This window comes from Xiphophorus maculatus, chromosome 11, assembly GCF_002775205.1.
Source record: "Xiphophorus maculatus strain JP 163 A chromosome 11, X_maculatus-5.0-male, whole genome shotgun sequence".
Taxonomy (NCBI): Eukaryota; Metazoa; Chordata; class Actinopteri; order Cyprinodontiformes; family Poeciliidae; genus Xiphophorus; species Xiphophorus maculatus.
In genome coordinates, this window is record NC_036453.1 from 12,968,960 (window position 1) to 12,990,774 (window position 21,815).

A 21,815-nucleotide genomic window follows, 5' to 3' on the forward strand; every position below is an offset into this window, starting at 1 on the left:
TTTGTTCGGACACCAGCTCTGTTTCAGTCCAACGTGTTAAATCCAAAGCTCTTGTATTTACAAGAGCTTTGCGGTATCCCGATTATTAAATCGGGATACCGCAAAGTCTTATTATTAATGATAAATTCCGGTATTACTGGCACTGTAAAAGAAACATTCTCTAATTAAACACCATATACTTTTTAATTTTCTTAAATATGTAGAGCTAACAAGACCAGAAAGTGTGTCCAGTTTCACTTGACAGCCAACTTGTTGAAACTGTGGCAAACTTTAAAAACATATTCCCACTCTGTCCATAATCTGTGGAATAAAATATTTTATTTCATAGAACATGAAATATTCTATTTAATAGAAATAGAATATTTCTATTAAATATTTAGTAGAATATTTAATATATTTCAGTCTAGTCTGACCAAGACTTTCAGTCTTGGTCAGTGTGAAATGTCAACAACTATAATTAATATAACATATAATATTTAACTCTCTGTTTTGCTGTTTTTCATCCACACAAGCACCTCCTTTGTTATCCACTGAGTGAGATGGAGAACAGGCACAAGGGCGATGTGGTGGCAGAGAACATCTGTGGCGCTAATTTGATATCTAAATACTGAAAAATCACCTGCTTTCTCCAAAGTGACCCGATGTGAGTGTCTAGTAATGGGACACGCCTCATTTCAACTTAACTGATGGTGACTCAAAAAACACAAAATGGCCGGTCTGAGCTAAAGAAAACACGGCACAACCAGGACAAAGTTTTATAGGGTATAGTGCTCTAAAACTGTAATATTTAGTCAGCAATTTGCATCACTGCTTAACATCTGGATAGTTACTACTTCAGAATGAAACTCAGATATTTTGATACTTTATCTAATTATTAGACTTTTTATTTATCTGTATCTTTTTATTTACCTTTATGCAGTCATAAAAAAAAATTTTTTTCAACTGAATTTTATTTTATTTTAGACAGTGGGTGCTGATTGTGGGTTTGTTTGTTTGTTTGTTTGAATGTATGTTTTCTATGTTCAAAATATGCAAAACCTCCATGAATATATTGTAAACAAACTCAGATATTTTAACCAAAACTGGATTCATACTTGTAAGTAGAAGGTTGTGGCTCCTGATGTAGCTAAAAGTCTCTGTGGGTGGACAAATGGATGGCTAAATAAAGCAAACACATGATTTAGTGACGACTTTTAATCATTTACAGACTTTGGATGTAAAATCAGCAAGTAGAGTCGCATCACTTTCACTCTGCTGTGCATAAATACTGTACAAAAATATTAGTGTCTCCACTTGAAAACATCCTCAAACCATCTTTGGAGTCAACAAGCAGAATAAATTAAAAAGAATAAATTATGTCTTCTGAAAGATCATTTATAAATATTGAAAGAAAGTGTCGAAAAATGGTCGTAAAAACAACTTTTTCTTCAGTTTTGACCCTTTCCAAGAAGTTCTTCCAGAAGCCATGTTCACAGTTTGTAATGGCAGTTCCTTCTCCACTAGAGGGCGCTCTAGCTTCGTGTGTTCAGGCTCAGTTGAGTGCAGCTCGTCCCTCCGTTTCTACAGCCGACACGTCTGGTACTTTCCGTGTGAAGAGTTGGCCATCTCGTAGAAGAGGACGTAGGCGTTGCTGCTGCGCACCTGGCTGGACGACATGGGGCTGACCCTGCGGAGACACGCGCCACATGCTTTAGTTTTTAATTTATTTCATTCATTTAGAGCTTAACCTTAACATCTCACATTTTAACATAAACCAAAGTTTTGAATAAAAAGGAGTAGTTTGAAGAAAAGAACAATCTTGTATAAACACGTTGCATGTTATTGTTTACATCCGGAGATTTGGCGCATGCGCACAACGCTGAGGGAAAGAAAAAAACAACAACAAAAAAACATAGCCACACGCAGACTCATTGCCATAGCAACTGACTGACAACAACGCCACTATATGTTTCAGGATTCAACACCAATAAACACTCAAACATTTCCCACACAAAGAGCAGAACATTCAGGACATTTATGTTTTCAGGCTTGAAGTTTATCTTTGTGATTATTGATGAGTGATCACTGTGGTAGATTAGCTACCTTTGTGGTTAGCTAAATGAGCTAATCTAATACAGCAGTGGTTGATAGCTAATTTAAACGCCTGCTCTCCTGATGATCTGTCAGACAGGTGGTGTGTGGGTGGCCTTTTTTTTTTTTTTAACTGAACCAAAAACACCAAATTCCACAGCACATCTACATGTTAAGGTTGTCAAAATCAAGCTAGCATAACTGACCTACTTCCTTCTCCCTTGCCATTTTCTTCTTAATTAAAACTTTTTCCTAACCTAATCTAATTGTAGCGTTGACATTTAGTATTAAAGCACCGCGTCTCTTTAATATATCACATATACATTAAAGATTTAGCTCCTTATATTGAAGACTTGACAGCTAAAACCAAAGCTAGTCATCATAGAGCTAGCAGCCTTTTTTCCCCTCCTTTTTTGCAAAATAAAAATAGAATTTGCTTATCCTTTTCAAACATTCCCTCAATAAATACAATACGTGAAATAGGGAACGATCTGTATAACCATATAACGTAATTTTCTTTGATATGTTTGTCTTTAAATTGTTGATGTGTGGTTTCCAGTTTAAGTTTTCATCAAGAGGAATTTGATCTCTCTCACGTTTAATCTCAACCCCATCAACATCAACCTCTCTTTTGCTAAATATCATGTAGTTAGTTTTTTCAACATTCGTTGATAATTTATTTATTAGTTATGTGTGTGTTTTAACCCGCTAAGCACACACACACACACAGATCCACAGGCTCACAAACATGCAGCTGACCCCTAATTTGGTTGTAAAATTTAAGCTGCTGCAGAGTTTTACGGCGACAATGAGGTCGGCGGCGGGAGCAGCAGGCAGAGGCTGCGTGATCGGCCTGATAAGCCGATACGTGAACCCAGTGAGGTGAGATCTGATACCTGGAGTCGTTGTAGCTGAACCACTCCCCCAGCGCCGGGTTCCTGCAGGACGCCGTGTAATGGCCGCCCAGCGCGTTCCCCGTGTGGTTGGACACGGCGTACAGGTTGTAGACGGGACGCTCTGCAGGAAGAATCAATCAAGTTTATTTAACACATTGAAACAAAATGGCAGTTTAAAGTGCTTTACATCCTGAAAACATCATAAAATCCAGTGACAGACATTAAATTCTGTCAAACTCACTGGCCAATGTTTGAGTTATTATGAATCAAAATCAGCTCTAACCAGCTGAGTTTTAGTCTTGATTTAAAGGATCTCAGTGTTTCAGTTGTTTTGCAGTTCTCTGGAAGTTTGTTTTTCTAGAATTTGCTGGGACTTTAGTCCTTTAATCCTGTAAATAGTGATAGAAGACTGACTTTGTAACTGTCTTTATGTGACTCTGAAGGATCAGGGCCCAGATCTGGGCCTGATTTGTAGTTTTTAGCTGTAACAACTGAAGCTTCTTCTCTAGATAGTTTCTGTTTTTGCTGCAGATACTCACCGCCGCTGTCCGCTGAAAATTCCCTCAGGTCCAGATCTTTGAGAGGAAAGTCGACGAAGGTGTTCAGTTTGCTCGCTCGGACATTTGAGTCTGAGAAACGCTTCAGGTCTGAGAGGCAAACCGGGGTCAAGGCACAAAAACCGTTTATTTGGTATTGGTGCATACCTTTACGTTAGCGGGAGGATTAGCATCTGCATGCTGCAAAAACGACTGCAAAAAGGATACGAAGTACAAGAACCTGAGGGAACCTCTGGATGCTGAACCTCTTGGTGCATTTTCTTCTGGCTTTGCATTTGTTGCAGGTCTGAGAAAGAAATAAACGCGTTGCAGGCAGTCAGATTCTGTCTGCAGCATCTTAAAACAGAAAAAGCTGCTGGCCGTCGTCCAGGTCTGTTACCGGTCTTTCTTCTCCGTCCAGCACATCTTCTCTTGTGAAGAGCCTCAAGCAGTCCTTCAGCGTCACTTCACCAGAGCTCTTCTGTGGACGATCAGACAACATCCAGTCAGAATAATTCATTTATCACAATCTCAGAGTGTCATGATCTCCGAGTGAAGGTTTCAGGAAGAATTTAATGTTTTATTGATTGCTTTTTGCTTTCTGAGAGCTTAACATCGTCAACGTGAGGACAGAGCAGTAATATGTAGGGCTGCAGCTAATGATTATTTCAGTAATCGATTATTCTGATGATTAATTGATTAATCCACAAAATAATTGATTACTCTATCAGTTATACTTATGATTAATTAAATAATCATCAGAATAATCAATTATTCTATAAATTATATCGTCAGAATAATTGCTAATCCCACCAATTATTCTGATCATTAATTGATTAATCGGATAAAAAATTGCGACATTCTGCATATTATTTATTTATGAGCTTATTTTCTACTTTAGAAATACATAAAAATGCAAATAATCAAGTAACTCAATTCATTTTCTACATAAAATAAACATGTTATTGTCTAAAATGCAATAACAGCATCTCAAGCTCAGTCAACCCTTCAAACATATACTGATTAATCATTGATAGCAAAAGTTGCTGAACAGGATTTTCTTTACTGTATTTGAACCAGGTGAGGGAAAAACACTAGATGAGTTCTAGATAGAAAATATGGCTTTCTAAAGTCTGAATACTCCAGCTAACGATTAATCGTTTACTAAATTAGTTAATCCGATTAGTCGTTCCAGCCCTGGTAAAATAGCTGCTGGAGTCTCATCATTTGGGTTTTTGTAGAAGTAACTTTTTAAGCAGAAATCGGGTTTATTTCAGGTAAATGGTGCTGAACCAGAATCTGATTGGCTGGCAGTTTGGGTCTCCTCACCTGTGCGATCGGAACCGATAGATCCCAAAACGGCTCGAACACGGTGGAGCGGAAACCACAAACTGTGCAGGTCAGAGAGCTTTTCAGCTGCCCCGCAAACAGGTCTGGAAGCAGGCACGTGAGAGGTCAAAGGTCATATCCACTGGAAGGCAGCCATGTTGCTTCCCTGATGTTTCAAAGACTCTTACCAATGACTTTACTGTCCTCTCTCTCCAGGTACATGTTCCACGTCCGCCGGGCTTTTTCTTCATCACTGCGGATCAAATGATTGAGATTTAGCAGAAAAACAGGAGTGAAGCTGAGTAACCTCTGGAGGACGGAGTCGGCTTACGGGAGGTGGTCGACTTCCTGTGCCGACACCTTTCGCCGGATCGTCGCCCTGTTCACCTGGTTGTGGAGGCCGTCCAACAGGAAGCGCAGGAACTCCTGGGCGTCCTGCTGGCTGCAGATAACAACGATTTTATCCAATCTGACAACTTCTCTCACCTGAAGCTTAAGGCTTCCTGTGAAGAAGAAGAGAAACTTACTTGCAGCCGATAAATTTGGGGGCAAATTTCTGGATCTGGTTTCTGAATTCAGACGGGCTGACAGCCTCGTTGTTCGCAGACGTCCACAGATTCTGAGTCAGCTTTCCGAACTCTAAACCAGAAAACAAAAGCAAGACAGGAAGAGACATTTCAACGGTCAAAATCAAATGTCCAAATCAAACAATCTCAAAACAAAGTATTCAGTTTCACTCAGCAGAGAAGGTCATTGAGAATATCCACCAGGATATTCTCTGTCATGAATATCAGAACAAATTTAGATTCAACACAAAATGAAATAAGTTCATAGGTCAAATGTAAATTATTTTTTTCCATAACAGGACATTTCTTTTGCATAAGACAGAATAAAATTTTTCAGAAAGCCATAATTATATGACACATTTTGCTGAAAATTATTTGAAAGTAATTCAAACACCAGATGCGGTAAAGTGGGACATTATTACAGGCAGTTACTGGAGCGTCCCACTTTACCAGGTTTCTGTTTAGCTTCGTTCACTAAAACTAAAGACAAAACAAGAAATCTGGCAGCAGATGACATGTTTTAATGAGGACCGGGACTTTAACACGTTGATTTTATAAATTATTCACATAAATGTAAAAAATTTTAACAGAACTAATCGCTTTTTTTTTTTTTTTGTTTAGGTATGAATGTTCCACCCGGAACATTTGTGTTCCCACGTTTCTGGTACAGCTGTAAATCTGACGCACTAGTAACATTTACCAACAACCTGAAAAGAACCAGAACAACAGATTAAAACAATAAATATATTTGCTCATATGTCTATTTATTCAATAATTTAGCAGGAAGAGGGGGTTTTTGAATTGAAAATGTTGCTTATTTTGTAAATCTATAGTTTTGATTTATCAACGAATGAATTACAGACGTGTCCCTCCTCTAGTTTTACTAAGACGTCTCCTGAGGCTCACCTGCTGACCTAATTTTCCCACCCTGAGCCCAGGATGCGTAGCGTGCCACTAACGGTGACAAACATCCACTGCGCTCAGATTACGTCGTAAAAATGACACATTAAACGCTGCTGCTTTTCTGGGTCGCGTTCGCCGACTGAAGCTGGAAGGATCCGGGTTTAACAGCTGAGCGACGATGAGGGAGTGTAAAAACATAAAGTTTACAGGTTGAGACCTACACCTGACCCAGAAACCCGTCTTAAAGCTGACAACGCAGCGTTCGTCACGCAGAGGCTCCGCCCACCTTCCATGAGCGCCGAGTTGGTCTGGCGGTTCAGCTCCATCAGGTGGAAGTTCCACAGGCAGTAGTCTCTCAGCTCGGACGTGTTGCTCAGACACTGCAGGATGGAGTTCATGAAGCACTGGAAACGAGAGCAAACGTCACCACGGATCCAGTCTGAGCTGCTGGTTTCACTGGGAGAGACGCTGGGAAGCTGGGAGGCTTACCGTGTTGCCCAGGTTCCTCAGCCCCACCAGGCCCTGCGGACTCTTGCTCTGTTCACAAACGGAAACATTAAAAATTACCTCAAACGTCAACAATTTTCAGTCCGACTTTAAAAAAAAGCCCCTTTTGGTTCTTCTCTTCTATTTCTCATCTGTTCCAGAATTTATTTCTATCAAGTCGCTTTCTGAGATGGTTTCGCCTACTTCGTGCTGTCAGACAGGTTCTGTTTAAGTCTGGAAGTAATCACTAGAAAACTACACATTTATTTTTGATCTAGTTTCTAGAGCAAATATCAGTAACACAAAACTAACTGAGGTAGAAGCTACAAATAATCAAGCGTTATCGTGTTTTAGTCAATAAAATGTTTGTTTTCTTATTTAAAGAATGAACTGAATTACTAGATTACTTGATTTCTTAAATGTATTTCGAATGTATAAAATAAGCTTAAGTACTTAATTGTTCCATTTTTTGTTACATTACGATCATAAATATATTTAATGTGGGAGGCCAACACAAAATGATATACAACAGTGAAGTGGACAGGATTCAACACATTTTCAACTGAAAAGTGCGGTGTGTAAAAGTATTCAGCCCTCATTTTCTCTGAGTGCAACCAGTTGCCTTCAGAAGTTGCCTGATGACTGCTAATGGCTAAATAATGAGTAATCTAATCTGAATGAAATATATGTATGTTCATGGTTGTAATGTGACAAAATATGGAAAAGTAGATATTTTTTAATTTTTTGTTCTATTTCAGATCCTTCCAAGTTCCCTCTGCAGTTTTTAACTGAATATTTGGTTTCTTCAGCAGCATTTTTTACTTTTATGATTCAACCCAAACCGTGCGATGATGTCAGATGATGTGATGGTGGGAGGAGTCGGGTTCTGGATCTGAGGTCACAGGGAGGATAAAGTTCGTCTCTATGCAGACGACATCGTGATGTTTCATCATGTCGTCATTATGAAACTCAACATGTCTCCATAGTTTGATTCAGCTTGGCCTTATATGACCTTTTCCTTAAAACACTTCCTGCTCAGACTGAGTATAGAGGATAGAAAACTGAACTGTCTGAACTCCCAGAGTATTTTTACATAAAGTAGCTGCAAATGATCACTAGTTGAGGTTAGAAATTTTCAATAAATCAACTGAATAAATAATATTTCGAGGGAGGATTTGGGGAAATTGGCAATATTTGCATGAGAAATCAATCTTAACATCTGAAAATCAGCCAGTGTCTCCTTTGTTCCTTAATCTGTGGTATATAGACAGTAACATCTGTCAACAGTAGAAGCATAGTCAAAGTAAATTTCTACTCAAGTCTTTGTCTTAAAACAAAAATAATAGAAAGTACGCACTGTATTCACCATGTAATTCATTTCTAAATGTCAGATTCAATCTATTTAATTAGCAAGCTAAATATTTACCTCATTAACTAAATATTCAGTTTACAGACGTAAATAATCTATGACTGAATAGACAAAATATGTTTTTAAGTATCATTTCAGGCAGGGCCAGAGTAACAAAGATGGAGTCAGGTTTGGTGGTGTTTCTGCTATGAAATGTTGCATTGTGGGTAGAAAAAGTACTATAACTTTACTCATTTTTCAAATAATTGAGTATTTTTTATATTACTAATATCCCAAAATATGAATGCGTGTCACCTGATATGGGCTTAAATGTTTTATAAAGCAGTAAAATGCTGTAAAACATTAAATTAAAGAAAAAGAAGAAAATAAAGGTTTTTGAGGCCGCCCCCAAACATCACAGCCCTGGGCTACTGCCACAGGAATCCCTTTCCACAGTCTGGGTCTCGGACGCTTCCTGCTAAAAAAAGCTCTGTTCCCAGAGCCGCTTACATAACCTGAAAATGACTAAAAACAGTTTTATTTTTATAATCAACACCCTACATTCAGTTTCATCAAGTCACCCTGATGACCTAACACTGACAGAACAGATTGTTTCATGGTGATGAGGTTCCAGCGGGCGCCGACATGCGGCTCAGTCACCACTTCTGTTACATAATAACGCAATAATGAGCTGACCGAGCAGCGAAACGCATCAACGCCTCTGCTGACGGCTGGAAATGGAAATATGTTCACCTTTAAACTGGGAGTTAAGCAGCAACAGCAGCGGCTCGTGTATGGAGGGCCGAGGCTGACAAAAGTGCAGAAAACTCTACAAATAACATAAAAGGCTTGAGAATGTGACTCATTAAAAGAAGAACTTTTTAACTTATTTGTAATATTTGTTTATAATTTATAAACAGTAATCATGTAAAATCATCACTATTCTTTGATTGTCACATTTTTTTTCTACTTTTTTACATATTCAGAATTTATACAATGTAATATTTTTATTGTGACATTTAATGCAAGTATTTTTTATATATATTCTGTTTTTATTCACTTTTTAAAAAACTATATGTTGGTTTATTTTATTTGCAGCACATACTGTAGATCAGTTAGATTGACATCAAAATCGGTCTTAAAAAAAAAAAAATCAGCATTGGTGAATTTCTACTCATTATTACCATGGATGCATGTATAATCCTAGATAACTCTGATTTAAATCGGTCTCTGCCGTCTGGAAGCAGACATATGGTGTGGGTCCAAACCAGCAGGACCGGGCTCACAGGAAGTGATGCGTTCAGGTGAACTCTGTGCACCGGCTGGCACGACTTCAGAGAGCCTGGGAACATTCTGTGCTGAAATATTGGCGCCCCGCAGGCGTGCAGCCTGCGACGGCGGCAGTGGCAGCCTCGCCTTTTCTCAGGGTGTAAACACGTTGGAGCGGGTTCCGGCGACCCGGCTGAACCCGAGTTTTATCGTTTAGATGTTTACACGGTAAACACAGAGCGACACGGTCCAAATGAAGACGCAGGAATCTTAGAGGAAAACTGCAGAAAGTGAGGAGAAATGTGGATATGTCCAGGCAAGTTCCTCCATCCTGAAATATCTCCTGTAAATTCATGACGGATTTTCATGAATTTTTAAAGCAAACATGATTCCATTTCAGCATCTTTAGGTATTTTTCTCTTTCATTCAGAGATTGTTTAGTGACTGACTAAAGTACTCATGTTATTTAGGAAGAGGCTCATTATAAAGTTAAAATATGAACGTTTTTGATGAATATTTTCAAGAATAAAGTAAAATTGTAGGATAAATTCCCAGCTGTTTGTTTTGCACAATAATGCAGATTTGTTCGTGAGTATTTTGAATTTTAGGATGTAAATAACAATTATTTGAGCAATTCATTATTCAGATTTTTAGGCATTTTTCTCTTTCATCCATTCATTTTTAAAATGAACAATTATATAATTAGTTTCATTCTATTTTTTAAATATGAAAATAAACATTTTATTGCCTAAATGCAACAACATACAGTAGTTACTTCAGTGAATTTGAACCAGGTGAAGTTAAAGCAAAGATTTTTTATCTTATTACACATACTTGGTTCAGTTTTGACTTAATTACTGCTTTAAATATGTTATTTTATTCAAAGTTTGTATATTCCGGTCAATGATTAATTGATTAGTTGACGATTATTTCAATAAACGATTAATCATGATTAAAAATGGATGATTTTCTCAGTTTCCTTGGGTCCTAAGATGAGCGTGGAGTTGCATGAAAACTCTCCGGTCTCGGTTGAGGTTTTGGTTATGTAAGAAGCTCCTAGGGTCGACCCGAGCCCGACACCTCCGGCCCACGTAAACAGAAATATGTGCTGACTGTGGGCCGGTCCTGGTGCCAGCAGAGTCCTGCTGGGCGAACGATAAGGTGTTCTTCCTGGGACGCGCCGCTTATCAGCAGTTCTGCTTCCCGTTATGCAACAGCAACACTTGATGCAGCCATCTGCAGCTTTTCTGCCCAACACCCGGTCCGCTCCGCATGCAGGACGCCCGGCTCAACTTTACCCCCGTTTCTACACACTGATGCAACTGGCAGTCAAGATTCAACTCTTTTTTTGTCAATTTAATCTCTGTGGAAAAGTTTTTACACCTTTACAGATTCCTTCTGTTTCGTGATTTTGTCAAACTCAAATGTTGCAGATCATCAAATGAACTTTAATATCAGAGAAAAAGCAGCAGGTAACTAGAAAAAAGTGTTTTTTTTAATGATGATTAATCTGGACTCAGCAAAAGCAGGCCCAGATCATCACACTACCACCACCGTGTTTGACTGTACAGCTGTAGAGATTGTGAGATTTTTCCACCTGCTTCATGTCATATTTTTATCTCTAATGCAAACTTTATATTAATTTTGAACAGTTTTGGATTAATCGCTGTGTTGTTCTTTCAGCAAATGGCCTGTTTTGGAGTCTGTTAACGATTAATCGATTAGTTGGCAATTATTTCAATAATCGATTAATCACAATTAATCATGATTAATCATTTCAGGCCTATTTTGTAGCAGAGAACAATAATTATCTCTGTGCGGCTGTTTTCATTTAATGCGTTATCTTAAAACATCATAGTCAGGCAAAACATTATGACCACTAACAGATCTGGTCAGGTGACCCTGGACTTAAAACTCCAGGAGAAAAACCAGTAAGTGTCCACGCTGGTCATAATGTTATGCCTGAATGTTGCATGTGATTGCTTCCAGTTTTATTCTTACATTTTATGTGCAGAAATGCTAAAATATAAAAGTCAGAAATTTATAAAACACCTCCTGCTTTCTACATAGGAACAACAAAATTTTTATTTTACTTAAGTGCAGCTAAATGCACTTCTCTGCATTTCTAGAGTGAATAAAAATATAAATTCTTTTGGAAGAAAACAAAATTTGCTGACCAAAAACTGATATTTGCGGAGCAGAATAAAATTAATCTGCAGAAAAAACACATTAAAACCTTTTTTAAGAGAAAAGACCCGGATGTGGACTCACCTTGGCCGGGTTGATGATCAGACCCATGAAGGTGTTGACCAGCATGGAGCGGGACAGCTGCTTGCGCCGCAGCTCCGGTTCGTCCAGCGGCAGGCCGCCGGGGTGTCCCGGGACCGTCACCGTGTAGGAGTGTCGCAGAGACGGCATGGCGCTGCTGGTTCTGTCGGGGTGCTGGTTCGGGTTGCTGGTTCGGGTTTTACCCTGCGGTGTCGCTCGGTTCTCAGGTGTCGAAATGTGACAGGGGCGGCGCGCGCCTCAGTTTTTACCGAGGGACGCGAACGGCCCCGCCCACTCTGAAAATCCACCGGTGATGCCTTCAGGTGCTGTCGGAAATACAGCGTCAATGGAGACGTTTAGTTGGAAATCTTGCCATAAAGCTACAGAAAAATCTAAAATATGTCTTTAAAAGCTACTTAAAGTAAAGATAACAAAAATGTAGCATTATTTTGAGATATTCTGACAAGTTTAAAAAAGTTAAAAGATCTATTTATTTAGGTACTGTCTTGTTTTATTCCTGTTTTCTACATACGAGTAATTAATGATGACTTTTTTTGCTTAAGTGCAGCTAAATGCACGTCTTTCAATTTCTAGGGCAAATAAAAACATATGTTCTTCTGGGAAAACTGCCTTAAATATAAACAGAAAAATAAAATCTGAATATTTTTGTGTTTATGTAATTAAATACCATGGAAAAATACAGCTAAATTCAGACGTAGCAGATTATAGCTAAAACAGTTTATTTTTCATTAAAATATAAAAGAAACCCCAACATTTTCTAATGTCTAAAGATGACTTTAGTAATCGATTATTCTGATTTTATGGTATTTTTCTCTTTCATTTTGAGATTTTCTTTTAATTAACTGAATATAATAATCATATTGTGAAGTAGAGGCTTGTTGTAAAGTTAAAATATGAAAATTTTTATATACATTTGCAGGAATAAAGTATTGGGATGAAATCAGAGCTGCCGCTAATAATTTTACACATTAAATGCAGATTTATTTAGATATCAATTGTTTTAAGATATTCTGAATTTAGTGCTGCAACATTCCTGCTGCCTGGGCAAAAATGTTGTACTAATTTTGAGTTTTTCATAATTTATTAAAATAATGATTTTTTTCCCCCATCATGTGGAATAGTTATAAAACAGAATTAATTATTTTTAAAAGTAAAATTTGACTGTATGGTGCATTTTCTTCAAAATTATATATACAAGCTCATATATTATATAAACGTTGACTGGCCTCTTTGTTAGGTACACCAGTTCAGCTGCTTGCTGACAAGAAAAGAGCCAATTACAAAGCAGCAGCTGAGTGCATTTATATGAGGTGGAGACATCTTGGTAGAGTTCAAATGTAGCATCAGAATGAGGAATGAAGGGATTCCACAAACTTTACTATATTAGAAGAAAGAAGAGTTAGCATTAGCAAATATTTTGCTCTATGTGCAAACGATAGCCCTCATGCTAATATTAGCCTTAAGCTAAAATACTCATTTGTAGCTATTTTTTGATATATTATATGTTTAGGTCTCAGGAGGGAGGATGTCTGGGTCGGTTTCTAGTAGCTAGTTACTAGCTAGCTGGATAAGTTAGCTTGACTTGAACAAGTGGAAACCATAAATAAACTGGCAAAAACAACTTTGGAAAGTAATCGCAGTCACTTCAGTCTCTCCCTTTGTGGCGCCTCGATGAGATTAGTTGATGTAGTCGCAGTTGGGTCAATATTAAGACGGTTTTACGCGCCGCATTCAGATAGGTGGGAGCAGAAACGTGAATTTTCCTCCTTGCCTGGGTTAGAATATTGGAGCTGATGCAGCTGCTGTTGTTAGGAAGATTTCTGCTGCGCTTTGAGCAAAAAGCAGACAGAACTGGAAGGATTTCTGCCGACTTATTAAATCCAGCGTTTGCTGTTTGAGCTGCAGCTGAAACCAAATAACAGTGATTGTTCTGAGCTAATTATTCCCAGCTCATCTCGCGACCTTGGCTCTGCTTTGACCCAGTTCTGACTCTGATAAGAGACTTGACAGCAGCCTTGAAGTGCTTTAATTGCCCTTTAATGTTCTCCACAGACCTATAATCTTATAGCTAAAGATAGAGGATTTTACAACTGGAGACAAAGTCAAAAAGTCCTCAGTTGCATAACAAGTGACAGTGAAAATGTGCCACTTGTTAGCATGTGTGGCTCTGCCTGCACAGCATTGGGGAAGGAAAATAACTATTTACAACAAAAAGACAACATTGCAAACTGTAATCTGGAAAAATCTGGTGTTTTTCTACACTGAAACATCCAGCTATGTCTCTGAGGAAAACTTATGAGCATGAATTATATCAGAGCCAGGACGGCCTCACAGCAGAGTAAGCCCGCCAGCGAGCCCAACAGGATCTGTGAGTGAAGGAATCTCAGCAGAAAGCCCATAATTAGCTCTTTCAGGGGAAACTGGACGTGTTAGCTTTGTCACATTCCAGACTGAGGCTCTGCTGTTGCAACACATTTCATTAAAAAGCGTCTAATTGCTGGATTATTGGATTATTAGGCCACGCCTGCAGGATATGGTAAGAATTATCCCTAAAGTAAATACCAGCTGCACCTTGCTTTCTAGTATCAAGTTGAAACCCCATTTGCCCTGCAGGTTACATTATATAAAAACAGACTTCTGCTTTTCTGGCTTCCTGTTCCAGGAAGCTGAGCTGCAGTGCTAATGTTTGGATACTGAGTGGGGTAAGGCACTCTTGGTCAACATGCTAATGATATCTCACTTCCTACTGGTAGAGTTTACATGCCAGTCACTCTATATGCTAGTGATAGCTCTAATTAGCATTAAGCTAAAAATAATCATTCTTAGCAAATTTTTGATATATTAGCTCTGTTCAGCATACTAAATGGGGTAAGTCAATGTAAGTCCACATGCTGGTGATACTCCAAATGTTACTGGCATCATTTAAGCTAACCTTACACTAATGTTTGCATTAGTGCTAAGAGTTAGTAACTTGTAGTCAACATACTAGTGATAGCATTCAAGCTAACCTTAACATTAAAGCTAATTTAGCTGGAACATAATAACATAATACTTGAATAATAAATGGAGTAAGTCATTGTTAGTCCACATGCTAGTGATACCCCACATGCTTTTGACTATATTTTAGCTAACTGTAGCACTGCTGCCTGACCACTAGGGGGCGTCTGGAGTCGGTAATACTACGTATGTCAACATGCTGCTGCTTTGTAACATTTTATTTGTCTGGACTTTAGCTGAGCGTCTGATCCTAAATGATATGGTATTCGACTCTCCCTAGTGGTGTGGAGGACTTTGCAGCATTTTTATAGTTTACATCATTCATGCGTTTTCACCTGCCATTTTTCCTGACTGTCACTCCCTGATGAACACAATAAATACCTTACAGTATTCAGCTACTCTGTTGGGAAACTGAATTTTTGCACTCTTCTTTGCAAACACATGAACATATCCATTCCTTTATCATTATTTCATTTCCTTTAAAGTTTACATTAGGTTATACGATGTAAAACCTGAAGTGAAACTCCTCGTTTGCGTGTAAAATCTTGGCCAGTGAAGCTGTTCTGACTCTGATTCTTCTGATTTGTTTCGTTCTTCTGCTTCAACACTGAATGCATCGCAGGCAGACAGATTGTGACAGCAATTAGCAGCTTCACTCCTGAGTCAGGACTGTAAAATCATCAGCACCTTGACCTTTGTGCAGTGGTTTAGAGATAGGAGAGAAAACTCTTGGTTTTAGTTAAATTTACAGGGAACTGGAGGAGTTTATTGACAGACGTTGAGGTAATATTTATATTTCTAGAAATTTCTGAACAACTTTGCGAAACAGAACCTCTGAGGCGATAAAGGTGTTGACGTTAATGAACATAATGATGAATAAACCCAGCTGACGGCACGTCCTGCACACCAGCACCGATAATCACCGGTTAATAATCAGCTGCTCATGTCACCTTATGTAAGGAGTCAGATTATCCTCATAAAACCGGTTATCACTCATTTCAAGGGTGAAACCGCAGGTTCATCATCATCAGCATAAATGTCAGCGTAACCTCCTGAATAGTTACAACACGCCCTGATAGAAAATGATCCCCGTTCAGTCGAAAGCCTTCCTGCGGAGTCACACAACCCTTCTCTGTAAGCTTCGCAATCACTCCGCTCACAGATGGAGGCGGCAGGATGAAGCAAAAGCCTGAAGGAATGATCCTCATCAGTGATTCCCTGAATTTATTTTTTTATTTTGGTGCTTTTTTAAAATCCTTTATTTGATTTTTTTTGCCACCCAAAGGACAACCTGTGGATGGCAGAAAGCAGAAACTTTTCTCTGTAAGCAGCAGAGAAAAAGGTTTTACTAGATATCCCATCATGATCTATTTTTACCTGTAAATTTAAATAATAATAATAACTTAATATTCAAAAGTCATTCAGTTTACTTGATTTTCAACAAGTTGAACATAGAAGTGACAAAAGCTTCTCACTGTGGCATCAGCAACACTGAAAACAGATTTGAACTGTAATTAAACTATTCAAAAGTCATTAATTATTCTTCCATGTTTGTAAAAATTCTTTTGTTGTTGCATTAAATTAGCTGACTGCACTATTCTACTAAAATATAAGGTGTAATGATCTTATCAAGCAGAGATAACTGAGGATATTGTGTTTTGAATTTAGCTAATTTAGCTAAAAAATTAGCTATTTTTATGCAGAGTGATGTAACTTTCTGGTTACATTTACCCATAATGCAAGAGTTCAGCGCTTTAAATGCCTCAGGTCTTGTTTTGGTTAGCAACAAGGTTTGTCTATGGATTCAAAGCCAGTTATTATAAACTACTTACCAAACTGACCCACTTTCTAATGGCCTCATTTAATAAAGTGACACATTTTGGCTTCACAGCACATGTGGTGGATGGAGATGGAGGTTTTTGGTTTTTAATTGGGTTTAAATTCTTACAAACAAGTTAAACTCTTACAATAGAAAATGTTTGTTTTTGATTTAATTTAATTATTTGGCCCACGTGACAGAGTTTGGACACCCCGCATTCATTTCTCACCTTTTCACTGTGGTGACCTTTAATTGGCATCAGAAACAGGAAAAGTTAAAACCACTGAACAAATATTAACCGTCCACAAGCAGAGCTCAAATCAATAAGAAGATTAAACAATTATTCAGTCAATTTTTAACCCAGTGACTCACGAATTTGAATATTTTCTGTGCAGTGAGAAAATATTCATCCCTTCTTTTTTATCGATTTGCTTAAGCAATATAAATATTTAAAATGATCAAAAAATAATAATTTATATCAGAAAAATATTAGCTGAGTTTGTACAAAATGCAAATATTTCAATTTGGTTTGTTGAAACAAACATGAAATAATTTTAATAAGCTCATTAGTCACCACACCAGGCCTCACTGTCTCAGTTGAGGTCGAAGGTCATGGTTAAAAACATGGAAAGACAGAGAGGTAAAAATTAAGACCAGTTCAGAAAAAGAACATCGTACCTGCAGTCAAACACGGTGGTGGCAGTGTGATGCTCTGGGCCCGTTTGGCTGCTTCAGGACGACCTTGAGTTTGTAAAATTCAACCAAACTTGGTTCTGCAGCAGAACACCAGATAAAAAAACCCACATTTTCTCTCTGGTCTAGTCAAAGTCTGGATATCTAATTGTAACGGTGTGGCGTTAACTGACCTCGTAAAGACCGGCGCTGCTGGAAAACCTTCCACTCTGTCTGAATTGAATCAGTGCAGCAAAGCAGAGTGGGTCAAAGGTCGTCCAGGGTGACGTTAGCGACTCTTTAGCAGGTATCAGAACCGCAGCATGGCAGCTGGATGGACCAGCTGCTGGGTTTAGGGTGTGATTACTTTTCCACTCGGGTCCAGGTTGGTTTGTGTTTACTGGAAACAGCGAAGCTCTTTGGCCAGAAAGCTCATGTGACGAAGCAAAAGCCATTATTTGGTCTGAAACGAGGAAGGCGACACAACTGATAAGTCTCTCAAAAAGGTCAAATAATCCCTGAACTTTGATCCCAGGCCCCAGAGGAGTTGAAAAGCAGAGAGAAAAGCAGGACGTTCAAGCCGTCTTCAATCCATCTTATCCCCTACTCCAACATCTTTCTATGAAACGGCCTGACAGGTTTAACCGGAGCGTCTGCTGAACGGACATTGAGCTGGTAGCATGTTAGCATGGCGGTCATGAGGATGCTGCTGCGCTCCATTTATCTCTGAAGGTGGAACTCAGAGCGGGGAAGAATGCTAAATTCAAGGTAACGGCGTTCCAGTTAACGTTGTTGGAAAAGTCAAAGAAGTCAAAGTAGTTGGTTTTTTCCATTTATTTTCGCTATTAAATGCGACCACCATCAGACTTCTTTGTGAACGGTTTACGACTGCAACTACAGCAGCGCTCTGTTATTTCTTCTTCTGGTGTAAAATTATGACGGTAAAGTCGGGTAAAATGCGACATGACTGTTCAGACTGCAGACGTTTTAAAAACAATCAGATATGATTTAGCTGCACAGTTGGAAACAGAACAGATTGGATTTTTTCGGGGGTGAAAAGATCGAAATCAAAATGTTCATACTGTCGTAAAAAAGAATCTTTACTTTCCAAAAGCAAACACCTCTGTTAGCTAGTTCAGTTAGCAGCAGAGGCTACATGCAGCATTGAATTCACTTGCACTCTTACAATAATATCTTGTAAAATAAACATTTCCACCACAGCTTACTGCTGTTGACGTGAAAAGCGGCCATATTGAAATACGAAGCTGGCCTTACAATCCGTAACCGGGGTAACCGGAGGTCTTTGGATGGCGCTTCTGTTGATTTTTCTGGCTGAAAATTTATGAGACAATTTTTAGACTCAGAAAAATCTGCAAATTGCATAGAAACAGTCTTCAGTCAGGAGGCTTCTTTAGATTCATGGCGAGACTGACTGCTGCTGGAGACCATTCCTCAAAACTAGCCACGACTTTTTGAAGAAATTTGATAGTTACGACATGTAGTTACTCTTAGAGGTAATGAAAGTATTTATGAATTGATGCAGAGGTTTGTGTTGACAAGAAGCAACCAATAACTCTTCATAAAATTATTCCAAACATCCTCAAATTTAGTTTTCCTGTTGTACAGTCGTTTCTCAGTTCATCTCCTTATCCTTCTTTAATCATTTCGTTGCCATGCAGACGCCACCCATCGCTGGCTTTGCTTAAAACGTGACCTAATTCTGCTCCAATAAAGTAACTGAGGATGCTTTGCGAAGGTGTGAAGTTGTTGGTTTTTATTGATTTATCGCCTGGTAACAGTATCCTAGAGACACATTGATCAAAACATGACAGAGAGCCAGATGTTGGGCCTGTTTTACATGTTTGAAACTGGGAGCGGATTAAAAAAATGCAGCCTTTAATTATAGATGCGTGAATGTGCGCTTACTCAGCTGGGGTTGGGTGTGTGGCGGTGTCATAATCAGACAAATAGAAATCAAAAGCACTGCTATGGATTTTCAGAAGATTTATTGAAGGAAAGCTGTTTCTGCTCAAACAATAAAAAACAGGTTTTAAATGAAGAGGACTGTACATCTGTACACAGGAAGCAGCAGGAAGGCTCAGGCGCTGAATTAAACTTTCATCCGTCACTGCAGTTTGGTAAGGTGAGGAGGAGACAAGCGGACACATTGTTAGGAATGCAGGACTTTACTTTCCCTCCGTATCAGATGACCGGCCTTCATGGGAAACTAGAGAAAGTCTTCAGAGAGGGGAAAAACTCAGCATCATGAAGCAAAACTCAAGCATATTCTGGGTTATGTTTACGTCCTATTATTTCCACAAGGTGGTTTTCTCACACATAAATATTTCACTCATTAACTTTCGCAGAACGTTTTCCTCCTGGACATAATGCAGCTTTTTAGGCTCCCAACAACTTTGGCCTAAAATGATACAGGATATTTGAAAATATGGATACTTTTTTTGTAAAAGTGGCAGGTTTTAGTCATTTTTCAGCCTTTCGTGGAATAATTTGATTGAATTTCTTCAACAGAATGAATCCAAACTCCAAAAACTCACAAACGCAATGATGCAACCACAGGAAAAAAATTATGCAAAAAGCAAAAAAACAAACAAAAATAAACCCAGCAGGTATACATGGCTGCAAACTCCAGACCAATAGGGGGAGTAAAGAGCTGGTAACATAACTAGGGGAGAGTGAAAATTAGGGAAATTGATGGCTTCCTTCTGTTGCCTTTGTTGTAGTATTTATATATGTTTGTGTATTTTTTAAATATGTTACAAATGTATTTTTATGGATGGTTTGTGAGCAGCTCATATTTTCCTCTGTATTAATAAAGTTTACTTTAGTCCTCCAGCTTTTGCCTAGACATCCCCTTTCCTGAAGGTCTGATCCTAAGTGCTGTCGCCCCCTAGTGGTGTGGATGACTTCTACTTTATTGAACAAGTTTGCAGAGTTTTATACTTGCTGTTATTTTTGCCATTTCTCCTTTTTGCTTCCATTTCCTGTGATTGCAGTATTTTTCTGTCGTATTTGTTTCATCTTGGTACGTTTTGGAGTTCGCATTATTTGCAGCCTGTTTTGCCACTTAAACCTGCTATCAACTAAAAGTATCCGTAATATTGCTGTAGATCTATTTTACGCCATTAAAAGTTAGAAACCATCTGCTCCTCTTTATTATTTTAAACAGAAGAAAAATCCTTCCTCTTTTTTAAATGGCTTTGTGTTTTTCTTTATTCTAAAATAAAAGAAAAAAATGACCAGACAAATGGGTTTAATTTTGACCTAAATAGCTATTTAGGTCAAACTTAAGGACCTAATAATTCTTAAAGCTTTTCTGAGCCGTGTTGTTGTTTGGGGTGAATCTGGTTGTCTGGATTTGACCTTCTGGCCTTTTTGCTATTAAGTCACAGCTGGGTTGTGGTTAAAATATTCCACTAAGAAATGGGACATGAACACAAAGAGCCTGTCTGTTAAATAAAAGCTTTTGTTTGGAGGATTAGCCAGTTTCAGAAGATCAGCAGAGATTACAGGGGTTGTTTTACTAAACACCTTTTTTAATCTGACACTGAGTTTTGTTGTAAATATGCCAAACCCATAGGGGGCAGTGTAGCAAAAGATAAACCTGTCAGCTAATCAGAATGCTTCAAAGGAACCATGACTTCCTGTTAGTAATTATGCTGCATTCCCGTTGCCCCTGAAGTCGTAACTTGGAGCTGGGTTTGACGTCCAACCAGAGTTAACAGCGTTCCAGTTGAAAAGTCGGAATTTCAACATGGCGGCCCTCATACACATTGTTTGCAGTTCCTCTACGTACATAATTTTAAGCTTTACTTTTCTTTACAAATAGCATTTTTTGTTTAGTTCAGTTTAGAGTGAACTACACTGAACTAGTTTAGATATAGCTAAACTAAATTAGCTTAGATAATCTATTTTAGATACACTTATTTAACAACACAAGTTTTTTTTGTAAAGGTCAGGTATCGTTAGTGGCTCTTAATTTTTTCTGGACTGAGAGAAGAAATGTATGATGGTGTGTTAGAGCCATTGTAGTTTCTAGCTTAGCTAAACTAAATATGAATGTGATAATATAAGGATGATGGAATTAGCTAAACTAGTTTAGCTAGCTACAGTTTAGGTAAGCTAGCTACAGTTTAGGTAAGCTAGCTACAGTTTAGGTATGCTAAACTGTAGGGGGTTAGATAACTGTAGTTTACATAATGTAGTCATAGTTAGCTAAAGAAGTTTAGCTAAACTATGTTAATTTAGCTAACTGTATTTAGCTAAAATAGCTAAAATAAATCAGTTCAGGTTTAGTTTAGCTAGCATTAACTGCAGCTAGCTAAACTAAACAAGACACGTGTGTCCTGGGAAATAAAAAGTATTCCACGTCATTTAACTCCTGTTGATGTGAGGAGCGGCCATATTGAAACGTAAAGTTAGCCTTACAAGTCGTAGCTGGGGTAGTCGGAGTAGCTCCTAGTTTCCCAGTGAGAAATCTGGGAGGGTGCTCCAGTTGATTTTTGTGACTGGGAAGTCAACATTTCCCAGTTCAACAGAACTTCAGTTTGGAGATGCTGCAAGAAAATCCTCACAAACTATCTGAACAAATGGAAAACAGATTGCAACAAAAATGTC

General features: G+C 38.4%; 1 protein-coding gene across 1 annotated transcript; it reads right to left on the reverse strand.

The window, feature by feature from the left end:
* Nucleotides 1-1,176: 1,176 nt before the first annotated feature.
* Nucleotides 1,177-11,919, reverse strand: LOC102217371 (ubiquitin carboxyl-terminal hydrolase 2-like). Its single transcript, XM_005809324.3, has 12 exons — nucleotides 11,675-11,919; nucleotides 6,790-6,837; nucleotides 6,587-6,704; nucleotides 5,359-5,470; nucleotides 5,163-5,273; nucleotides 5,020-5,084; nucleotides 4,832-4,935; nucleotides 3,903-3,983; nucleotides 3,731-3,809; nucleotides 3,506-3,613; nucleotides 2,967-3,087; nucleotides 1,177-1,666 (listed from the first exon to the last, which is right to left on the reverse strand). Exons 1-12 carry the CDS (start codon nucleotides 11,819-11,821, stop codon nucleotides 1,561-1,563), a joined length of 1,200 nt encoding a protein of 399 aa, XP_005809381.1. The 5' UTR covers nucleotides 11,822-11,919; the 3' UTR covers nucleotides 1,177-1,560.
* Nucleotides 11,920-21,815: the final 9,896 nt, after the last annotated feature.

What these genes read in the sequence shown, in the direction of transcription:
- LOC102217371 (XM_005809324.3), bottom strand. Translation starts at nt 11,821, where the DNA reads ATGCCGTCTCTGCGACACTCCTACACGGTGACGGTCCCGGGACACCCC. An exon ending in CAGGAAGTCGACCACCTCCC is followed by an intron (nt 5,085 to 5,162) that starts GTAAGCCGACTC and finishes TTTGATCCGCAG; the next exon opens with TGATGAAGAAAAAGCCCGGC. An exon ending in AGAGGACAGTAAAGTCATTG is followed by an intron (nt 4,936 to 5,019) that starts GTAAGAGTCTTT and finishes GCCTGCTTCCAG; the next exon opens with ACCTGTTTGCGGGGCAGCTG.